This window comes from Grammomys surdaster, unplaced genomic scaffold, assembly GCF_004785775.1.
Source record: "Grammomys surdaster isolate TR1022 unplaced genomic scaffold, NIH_TR_1.0 125311, whole genome shotgun sequence".
NCBI classification, from domain to species: Eukaryota; Metazoa; Chordata; class Mammalia; order Rodentia; family Muridae; genus Grammomys; species Grammomys surdaster.
Genome location: NW_021620189.1, coordinates 816225 through 827639, shown reverse-complemented (window position 1 = coordinate 827639; position 11415 = coordinate 816225). Strand labels below are relative to the sequence as shown.

The window sequence follows — 11415 nt, the reverse complement described above, 5'->3', positions numbered from 1 at the left end:
AGAGAGAGAGAGAGAGAGAGAGAGAGAGAGAGAGAGAGAGAGACTGATGTGAATTTCTGAAACCTGAAAGTCTACCCTTAGTGACATACCTTCTCCAATGAGGCCATAACTCCTAATCCTAATACTTACCAAAATATACCACTAAATAAGAAACCAAACACTCAAATATGTAAATTTAAGAGGGCTCTTTTCATTCAAACCACCATACCAAGAGATATTCTAAAAGATCTCCTGTACTTTGGAGCAGAAGACATTGTATGAGGAGTAGAAATCAGAGACATTTGGGAAACCTCTTTCTCTAACTTGACTGTGACTGGACAACATGCCTCAATCACATATATGCCACCTCCATTTAATGATGCATTGTGGTTGTGAATTTCTGACCTTATGGATTAATAGGTTAGACAGTATTCAGACAATGATCAGCAGCCCAGGTTGAATGAAAATTTGGTGGTCTGTTGTCAAAAATTTAGTTTCCAGTATGGCTCCAAAGCAGAACAAAAGATATCTCTCAAAGGGAAACTAATTGTCTACTGCTGATGGTAGTATCCTCTAAGATTCACTGATAGGGATATGAAAAATAAGACTTTAAACAGCATTCCCATCTGCCATTGACATCTCAAGTACTATTGTGTCTCCTGGATCATATGGTCCAAATAGTTGAAGAACCTGTGAAAAGACTTCTCCTGTTATAACCCCCCCCCCAATTGAAAGCCAGAAGATCTCCTAGTCACTTTATATATGGGCCTGAATAGCACACCCAGGTGAGGAATGAGATGTGTTCAGAATCTAACAGGCTCAATAATCCATGTGCTTCTTTCTTGTTGGTAGAAGGAGCCAGGTAAAACACATTATCTTTCATCTGGAAGGATTACTTATACATGCACATAGTTTGGACTTCTAGAAGTTTCTTTGAGGCAGAAGGCCCTTGAATTTTGGTTGATTGTTTTCCCATCCTCTGATGTACATATACATTCCCAACAAATTCAATTCCTGCTCAATATGCCCAATCAGAATGATGTCATCAATATAGTGGACTGTGGGTCAAAACTCACGCTTGGGCATGGGGCGAGCTTGTCATGCGCACTATGGCACTTCCTGGAGGGACTCAACAGAGCAGACATCTGGTGAGCCAAGGGTGTGGGGAAAGAGGTCGAGCCACGTGCCTTGGTGACGGCAGGGTCTCAGGAACAGGGGCTCAGACATGCTGCGCGCCAGGCGGGGTGGCGGGGCGGGTCACACTAGTGTACCACGGTTGCTACTGAGTCCTGGGGGGGGGCGCGAAGGTGGTGCACGGACCACTGCTGTAGAATGCAGGTTGGTAGAGCACAGAGAGTGCAGGGACAGACAGAGAAGGCTTCCCCCCAACACCCCCCCCCCCCGCACGAGTTTTCCACTTACACAATGAGTCCAGAGTTCTAAGAGACACGTGGATTTGAAGCCATGTAGATTTATTGACATGGCGGTGAGTTTTAATGGTGGCGTGCTCTCCCACAAAAATACCCAAAGGGGCTTGTTTATATTGGAAGGGGGGGGAGAGGGGTGGGGGTAGGGCCTTTAGGTAATACGTAAATCTTGAGGCAGAGACCTGTTTCCCTGCCCTCTACCTGGGCCTTACGTTACATGAAGACCTCGTGTCAGGTCTCTGGGCTCGTGGCCAAACACCCCAGGATTTCCACAGTCCCACAGTGGACTAGTGATATATTTCGTGGAAGAGACAGACAATTGAGATCACTTTGAACTAAGTTATGACCCAAGACTAGAGAATTAATATACCCTTAAAGTCAAACTGTAAGGGTATATTGCAGGTGTTATCAACCAAAAGCAAATTGCTTTAGGTGATTTTTATGGACAAGTACAGAGAAAATGGCATTGGCCACATACCACGTGCCAGGAGATATGTTAATATGCTCAAGTAAGAATGCCCATATGCAATTGGAGTTATAATTTGATTAAGGTTTCTATAGTCAGCTCATTTTTCATGGTCCATCTGTCTTCTGTGCTGAAAAAATAGGTGGGAACCATTTTCCATGCATCTTTCAAGTCATTAATATCTTTAGTTTCCCTGGAATGTAATATTGGTTTAGGTTCACTATTTTTATTGGTAGAGGCAATGCCAATAGCTTCAGTTTAACCTTTCCAATCTAATAGCTTTTACCATATAAGTCAGGAAACCAATGTGGGAATTCTTCCAATTTCTAAGAATATCTATATCAATTATATATTCTGAAACTGGGGAAATAACCAGATAATGGGTTCATTGATCCATAGGACCCACTTGAAGTTTGTCCTTAGCCAAAACTTAATTAATCACTTGACCTTTATGAGCTCCTACTTTAACTGTAGGCCTGCAAAGTTGCCCATGGAATAAATGTCAATTCAGAACCAGTATCCAATAGGCCATGGAAAGTCCAATTGTTTCTTTCTTCCAAGTGCACCCATTGGGAAGGACAAGAGAAAGGCTATCAGAACAACTCTGAGGTATTTTAACGAGGTCCATCTTCAGGAAAATGTGACAGTACCTTCATTCAAGAGACCCTGGCTCTGCAAATTGGCTCAAGTCTGGAAATTGGTTCGTTCATAGGGCTAACCTTATGGCTATGGTTAAATGTAACCTTTCCTTCAGCTGTTTGAGAATTTTTCTGCTTACATAGGCAAAATAAAAACATAGTATTTTTTCATGTATTTCACCCCTGGAAACACTATGACTTATTTTCCAGTACCAAAGAGCCGTATGATTATTGCCAGCATAAAGATCACTTTGCTCCTCCTGCCCATTATGGCTCCTACTACTGTGGGCATTTCTTTATCTATGCTGCCAAAAATGATAACTATATTCATTTTACCACTCCTGATTCAATGCTCTCACCTGGCCTCTGCTATTCTAGGACCAATTAAATCTATGGTGTTTAACTCATCCAATTGAGCAGCAGCATCTGCAACCCCAAGGTCTGGTATAAGAATAAGGGTAATGAGAAAACTTCAGATGTTCTTGTGTTCTCCTCACAATATTGTTTTTGTAGGACTAGAGAAGTGCATGAGTTCGGGGCTTTCCCATTCTGGAACACTGAACATTTTTTTTCTTTTGAAGATTGAGTCTTACAGAGTGTAACTTGCAACTTCCCTGAGCCTTAAAATCCTTTTATCAACACTAAACCAAGGGATATCAGGCATCTCCAACTTCTTCTCAGTAGGCCATGATTTTTAAATTTCTTCAGCCAACAAATCAAACAATTTTTTGTTAGCCTTTTAAACTATGTGAGCTTCCATATTAAACTTAGAATCTCCACTCAGTGGGCCCATATCAATAAACTTAGACTCATTCAGTTTTATGTTCCTTCCACTACTATTCCATACTCTTAAAATCTATTTCCATACATACTCTCCCAATTTCTGCTTGAATGAATTAGAAAACTCATTAGGTTCTTTAGTGGTATCACATACATCCTCATAGACTAGACTTCCTTCGTCCCCTTCTACGATTCTGCTTTGCCTTATGTTTGATTGTAGGTCTAGAGGCAACTACTGATGGGCCTTGAGGGATAGCAGTATTGTCAGGTAACATTATTGCTGTTGGTTTGGTTGACAATGAAGAATTAATTCCTTCAAGCAAAGAGAGAGAGGGCAATGTTGCAGGGAGTGGAGGTTAGAATGCATACTCTGCTAAAGGTGAAGAGCCTACTTCCTCAGGTGAGACCAACCCTTCAAGATCTGAGGGTTCAAAATCCTCAGCTTCAGAAAGATTCTCTCACATATGTGATCCCTTACCTATCAGTACCCTTAATTAACCATTAACACCCTCCAAGGCTGGGACTTGAATTTTCATTTCATTCACCCAATCTTATAATGAGGGCTTTAGTTTCATTTTCTGCAACTTGAGCACTGTAACTACTGGAGAGAAAATTCTCTTTCGGGGGCACAGTTCCAAATCTCACTGACATCATTATTTGCTTTTGTCAACGTGTTCCATGATGCTAAAAGTTGCTTAATTTTAACATGCAGATCACTCGTTTCTCTCAACCATTTATCTAGAGGTGCTGGAGATAAACCTGCCAGCATCATTATTTCCCTTATTTTCCTGCTAATTTTCAAAAGCTTTGTGCATGGAATCACTGAATTCTGTGTTCCTCACAATGGGTGAATCAGGATAATCAAATGCATTTATCTTGCTATGTTCTTCAAATAGGTCACAGCATGGATTGCTAGTGCTCTTCAAGTTTCTAGGAGAGGCTTCAGTAGCTGTTGGTTTTGGCAAATTAGAAAGGCTATTCTAGATGCTTAAAACATTCATCCTTATAATTCTGTTTCTGCAAAATCTTAGTACCACAATCTGTATTATTCAGGCTTCCCTAGAGAAACAGAAGAGATATAATGTTTGCTCTTGCTCTCTCGCTGTCTAGCTCTCTCCCTCCCTTTCTCCTTCTATCTCTCCCTCTCTCCCTCCCTCCCTCCTTCCCTCCTTTTCTTTCTCCCTCACTCACTCCTTGTCTCTCTTTCTCTCTAAATTGTGATACAGCTAGTCTAAAAATGAATATCTCTCAACAGAAAGGTTAAGAGTCGAGTAGTTGTTCAGTCCATGAGGCTGGATGTCTCATCTGTTACTCTACATTGGAATCCTGAAGGATTAGGTTCTAATACTGGTGAAAGAATGCAACAACAGTAGCTGGATGAACTTGCCAGTGATATTGAGGGCAAATATGAAAAAAAGCAAAAACTAAAGTTTTCTTCTTTTAGGGTTTACGGTGGTTTAGGGTGGGTCTCCTCACCTCAATGATACAGATTTAGGCTGGGCTTTCCAACACCAAATGATCACGAAAACTCCCCACAGTTGTGCCTAACTTCTTGGTTTTTAGTTGCTTTCAGATATAGTATTGCTGACAACCAAGATTAGCCATCACATTATCACATTGCATGTGTGTGTGTGTGTGTTTGTGTGTGTGTGTGTGTGTGTGTTTGTGTGTGTGTGCTGAGCATTGGTTTTCTTCTTCTGTGAGTTCTAGGGACTTAACTCAAGTTGTCAGGCTTAGTGGCAAGCACCCGCCAAGTTATCTTATCAACCAACTACATCCAGTTGTTAGCATCTTTAAAACATATTTTAATAAAAATTTCAATATTCTCTATAAGGAATCTTATGTAAGTTTTCTCTTAGAAACATTCCCATGAACTTATATTTTAATTTACTTATGTGCTGCACTGTCTTTTCTGATTTGCATAAATCTGAACCATCATTCATCCTTGGAATGAAACCAATTTTGTCATGGTGTGTGATTCTTAATGTGTTCTTGGGTTTAGTTTGCTCATGTTCTTTGAAAAATATGTGTCTATGATTATCAGGAAACTTGCTTTAAAGTTCTCTCCTTTTCATTTTGTCTTTATTCAGTTATATCAGGGTGATGCTGTTTGAAGAATCATTTGGATAGTGTTGCATCTCACGATTTCATGAATGTTTGATAAGTATTAGTGTTGATTCTTCTTTAGAAGCCTAACAGAATTCATTAGTGAAACAACTTCTTTCTGGACTTTTTTTTTTTTTAATCAGGAAGCTTTAACCTCATTGTTTATTCCAAGCCTGTTAAATCTGTTTATAGCCTCTCCTCCTACATGATAGCCCAGAATTCTTTCAAATCTGTTATAAGGTCATTCTTTCATCCCTAGTTTTATTAATTTGGATCTTATCTTCCTTTCCTTTGACTGGGGTTTGCCAATCTTGCTTTCTTTTCCCTTTAAAGACTTAACTCTCTAAGTGTATCAGTTGTTCTTTTCATTCCTGTTTCATTTGTTTCTGTCATGATCTTTTTACATTTTTCCATCTACTGCTTTGGTATTTGGCTTTTTCTTGCTTCCCAGGGTGCAACATTAGGTTATTTACTTGAGATCACTTTAATGTTTTAATGTAATTAGTCAGAGTGGGGAAGTTTCATTAGAATTTCCTTAGTAGTATCCAAAAGGATCTGATAAATTTTGCTATTATTTTCACTTGATTCTGGGAATTTACATTTTTTTCATTCAAGAGTATACTGTTTGGTCTTTGAGAATGTGTGTAGTTTCTGTGGATTCTCTTGCTATTGGTTTCTAGTTCTATTCCATTATGATTTGATAGGATACAGGAGGTTGTTTCTGTTCAACATTAGTTAAGACTTGTTTTGTGGCCTAGAATGATGTACATTAGTTCAAAACATGTTATTATTGTATCATCCTTTCTCTGATTCTTTTTATTGTTTTATTCTCAATGATGGGGTTTGTTGTTGTTGCTGTTGTTTATTTAGGAAGACTTATAATTGCTTTTTGTCTTATTAAATTATTTTCCTAAATACTATGCTATGGGTTTCTTTATATCTTCTAAGTTTAGTTTAAAGTTTTCTTTACATGATATTGAAAATATCTCTGATAGTTTTAACTTTGATTTTTCTAGATAAACATAATTCTATCATTTTGAATTCAATCTGTGTTTTTGCCAGTGAAGTGTACATTTTGGTGATGATTGATAGCTGAATTCAGTCTTTCTGTCCAGTTAGCTAGTTAGTCTTTTTAATAGTGTGTTGACACCATTTAAATTAAAGTTATTATTGAGAGAGCTTTTTTAATTCCTGGAATTGCAGTTTTTGTTGGCTGGATTTTTGCTTGTTGTTTTTTTTCTTTCCCTGCTAATATTCCAGGTTTACCTTGTTAGAGACTATGGATTCCTTCATAACTTTCTTTCTTCATATTCTTTTCCCAGACCTCACTTTTTCCAGTGTTCTCATTTTTGAGGCTTTTTTCTTTCTCTATAAATTGTGTTGCTTTAAACATCGCCCATAGTGCTTGCTGTGTGGTGGCCGTGAGAAGCAGTTGTTTGGGCTTGTCTTCAAGTGTCCCTTGTTTGCTCTATCAACTTTTAAAGAGAGCTTCTCACATATTGCAATTTGTTGGCAGTTATTCACTGTCAGGTCCTAAACCACATGGCTTCACACTTTCCTTGCTTTTGTGTTATTTGATGGGAAAGCTGGTGCAATTTTGGAGTGTTTTATTTTTATTTTTCAAAATAGGTGACTTGTTTTTTTCTACAGTTTTTAATGTTGTTACTTTGCTTTCTATTTTTGATATCTAAACCTGGGCATAGTGTTCTAAATGTTTCTTATGCTTGAATACATTTCTGTCTCTAGATTTTTTTCTGCTATTATGGAATATATTGCCTATGCCCTTACTTTTTAATCTCATTATATTTTTCCAACCTTTAGTTTTTTAGTTCTTATCTCATGATAATCCCTCAGGAAAGATGATTTTACTTATTCATTTTGCTCTTTACAGATATTGTAATGTATTTCCTCAACTTGTTTTCCATTCTTAATATTATTAATTAACATTATTAATAACTAATATTATTTCTTCTGCTAGTAGTGCCTATTGGAGATGTGTTCCACTGTGCTTGCTTTATTGATTTTTCATTACCTATTGAATTTCTCTCTCTTTTCCAGATCATGAATTTATTTTGATATTTCATCCATCTTCTTTTTTTTTTTTTTTTTTTTGGAGGCAGTACTGCAACTTTATTTGACATTCAGCAGGTTAGTTCTCATCCACATTGACCGTCTGTAGATTTTTGAATGTGGTAACAGGCACGTAAGTTACCAAGGTGTAGAGCTTGTTTGGTGAATCCTCATCTTCATTACGTTTTCTGGACAAACGTACTCTGATGCGATATGGAACATTCCTTATTCCCTTGGCCCAGACGGCTTTATTGAGCCTGGTGTCAATGCGCACATCTGGAGTCCCCATTTCCTTCATGGCAAACTTTCGAATTTCTTTGAGTGCCCGAGGAGCACGCTTCTTGAAGCCCACTCCATGGATGCGCTTGTGAATGTTGATGGTGTATTCTCGGGTCACCACCTCGTTGATGGCAGAACGGCCCTTCTTCTTCTCGCCACCCTTCTTTGCGGGAGCCATTCTGCCGGGCCCAAGTTGGAAAGGAAGTCCATCTTCTTTTCTACTTCCTCTTTTTACTATTGTTAGCAAACTTTTGAAATCTTTATTTGATGTTTTACACACTATGACTTCAGTTGAAGGTGAGGTTCATGTTATTTTATTCTTTAATGCTCCCTGCTACAGCTTACATATGTATTGAGCTAGATTCCTTGAGAATTTCCTTACTTAGTGAGGAGTCCATTCTTAAGGTTTAGTCCATAGTTACCCAGAAAGCAGGAAACTGCTTTAGCTGAACATAAAACCATACAATATATGTAAATATCCTCAAAAACTAACTGAAGCCTGCTAATATATTTACAATTACCATAAGGGAGAAAATTGCAAAACTTATGTTGAGTCTCCCACAACATTCTATTTACTTAGGATAAATGTCAATATAGCAAATGGAAGAGATGAAAAGAGGATTAAAGAATAAGGAAAAGAGATGAAAATTAAAATTAAATTAAAGTAGTCCAGGAAGAGGAGTGGAAAGGAAGGATGTGAAAGGCACAGGAAAGAGGAAGAGACTAAAAAATGAAATAAGCAAAGAAAAAACAGAAAATTATTTTTCAAAAATGATAAAATCCATAAGCAAATTTAGATAAATGTAAGAAAAGGAATAAGAAAATTAAACATGACCATTTTAAAAAGTAACCATATAAAATCAAAACACTACTAAAACTCCATTAGAAAGAGGGAAAGGGAAAAAAACAAGATTTCAAAAAAGAAATATAGAAACAGATTGCCTAACAATGAAAAATGCATAAATATTGGATAAATATATCAAAAAGGATGAGAGTAAAATCTTTAAACTTCTAAAAATACAGTAAGATTAAATTCTTCTGAAGTTAAATGAAATAGGTAATGGATACAAAGAGCAAAGCAAAGATGATGCATTGGGGTGATTTCTTTTTGGGGCCCCCAGGATGGTGGGCAACATTCAGTCTAGTTCTGCTAGAATATCTAGAGAATAAACTGAGGAAAGCTGTACAATAGCTAGAAGAAGAGAGTGAAGATACCCAAACATCACTTGATTAATAGCAAGGTAAAATAAAAAAATTTTAAGAGCACCCCAGGAACAATAGAGTTTGTCCCTCCTGAAAAGATTGGTATTCCCTCTTACAGTGAGAAGGAATTGGAGTCCCAAGACAAACTTTCAGAATTGGCACTGCACTCTCAATAACAGACATTTCAAAGAGAGAAGGGTTGTGGGTGGGAAAGAAGTTACATGGGGATGACTGAAGAGATTGCTCAGTGTTTGTATGTATTACTCTTTAAGAAGACATGAGTTTAATTTCTAGCACAGACATCGGGTGGCTCACAGCCCCCTGTAACTAGTTCCTGGGGATCCTATACCTCTGGTTTCTCCAGGCACCTGCATTCATGTATATACCCATAGAGAGACACAAAATTAAAGCTCAACAGAATTAGAGATGTCATGAGAACCCCTTCTTCTCTTCCTGGCACCACACTAAAGCAGTGGTGAAACTCCTGTTGCTGAAACTGGTCTCTTAGGAAAGGTAGAGGAAGTATCAGGGACTAAATGCAGAAACCTAGTGAAGTAGAAACAGCCACCTAGGAAGATGCAGAAACTTTGGAGTAACAAAGATGCACATTTTAAGTGGTATACTCAACACTGGGGTAGACAGCCCACCAATAGGGCCTATATTCACAACATGATCCAAGAAGAACTCCCCTAAGATGTAACTTATAATATATGACTGATATGTGAAGGAACACCCACTGACAAAACCAGCATCTGTGGCCTTTTCTTGCAAAGGATAGCTCAGGAGTGTGACAGGTATTTTAAAGCTCAGAAAAAGTACACCCCAAAAGTTGAAGTGCAACCAGAAGTTAGGTGAGACTAATTTAGTTTCTATACTTCATATCTAACTCTATAACCAACCTAATCCCTTTTGAATATTGCAAGCTCTTCCTATGAAAAAATAAAGGGAATTTAAACTTTTCAACCGATAACCTAATCCCAGAAGCACAACTCTTATGCAAAAACCACAAGAAACTTGACAAATGAAGGCAGCAGGACCCTTCCCAAAATTACTATACCTGAAATAATTTTACCAATGGTATTGGATTACACAAAAACCCAGGAAAAGATTTGAAAAAAAATATCAAAATATTTTCAAAGAAATCATATACAAATAAACTCTCGAATGAATTCCTGGAGAATCCAAAACACCCGAATGACATGGGAATTTGATACAAAAATATAACTCAACAAGGATACAGAAAATCCCAGAAACAATAAACCAGATATATTAGAAATGAAAAAATGTCAGTAAGTCACATAAAGCACTCTGCAGAAAACCACACCAATAGACTTGATCAAGAGAGGACAGAATAACAGGACTTGAAGTCCAGAAAGATGAATTAGAACATTCAAATAATGACATGGATAAATTAATAAGATGGTATAAAAATCCATGTGTGATCCAGGGGCATTATAAAAAACAAAATATATGAATCATGGAATATAGAAGAGGGAGAAGAGCTTCATGTTATGGGCATAGAAAAGATTTTCTGTAAAACTATAGAAGAAAGTAATATCCTCACTTCTAGGAAAAGCAATGCCCATCTAGCCATATAGTTCTTTTCTCTAACAACAAAGAGAATACCTGAGAAAGCTGTCCCTACCTTGTAGTATAGTCAGGACACTATATAGAACAAAAAGAGTGTATTTAAAGCTCAAAGAGAGAAATACTTACTCACATATGTAAAGACAGGCTGATCAGAATAATATCAGATTTTTTAACATAAAATTGTCGATTATGTGTTCAAACTCTGAAAGACAATGACCATCAGACACTATTATAACCAGAAAATTATCTTCTGTAATTAAGGGGGAAAACAAAACAACAGCAGCAACAACAAACATCTTACTTGGAAAAAGAGAGAGAAAGAGAGAGAGAGAGAGAGAGAGAGAGAGAGAGAGAGAGAGAGAGAGAGAAAGTGAAAGTGAATGAATACCACTAACTGAGTTTTACTGAAGGTACCTGAAGGACTCCTTAGGACAAAAAAGAAAAACAAACATATCCATGAGACTGCAGAGAAGAATAAATCATTGCAGAATACAAATTAATATTCTAAAAAATTATAAACACTATGAAACCAACAAAATTAAAGGTATTAACACATACCTTTCAATAATAACTCTTGAATTTTTTTCTGTTTTTTAAAATTATTATTTATCAATTTGAGGCAGAGTTTTCTCTGTAGCTCTGGCTGTCCTGAAAACCACTCAGAGATCTGCCTACTTCTGCCAACGAAATGCTGAGATTAAAGTAGTGCCTTACCACACCAGAGAAAAATTCTGAATATTAGTGGTCTAAATTTTTCTAACAAAGAGCACAGACAAGCAGATTGAATGGAAAGGCAGATTCCATTTTATGTTTCTAGCAAGACAAATTTACAGCCAGTATGATATTATATGGGAGAAAACTCCAAGTATTTCCAGTA

At 37.3% G+C, this 11415-nt stretch overlaps 1 protein-coding gene across 1 annotated transcript; it reads right to left on the bottom strand.

The window, feature by feature from the left end:
- Positions 1-7511: 7511 nt before the first annotated feature.
- LOC114637468 (60S ribosomal protein L31) lies at positions 7512-7944 on the bottom strand. Its single transcript, XM_028785676.1, has one exon. It carries the CDS (start codon positions 7921-7923, stop codon positions 7546-7548), a length of 378 nt encoding a protein of 125 aa, XP_028641509.1. The 5' UTR covers positions 7924-7944; the 3' UTR covers positions 7512-7545.
- Between the last annotated feature and the right edge of the window lie 3471 nt (positions 7945-11415).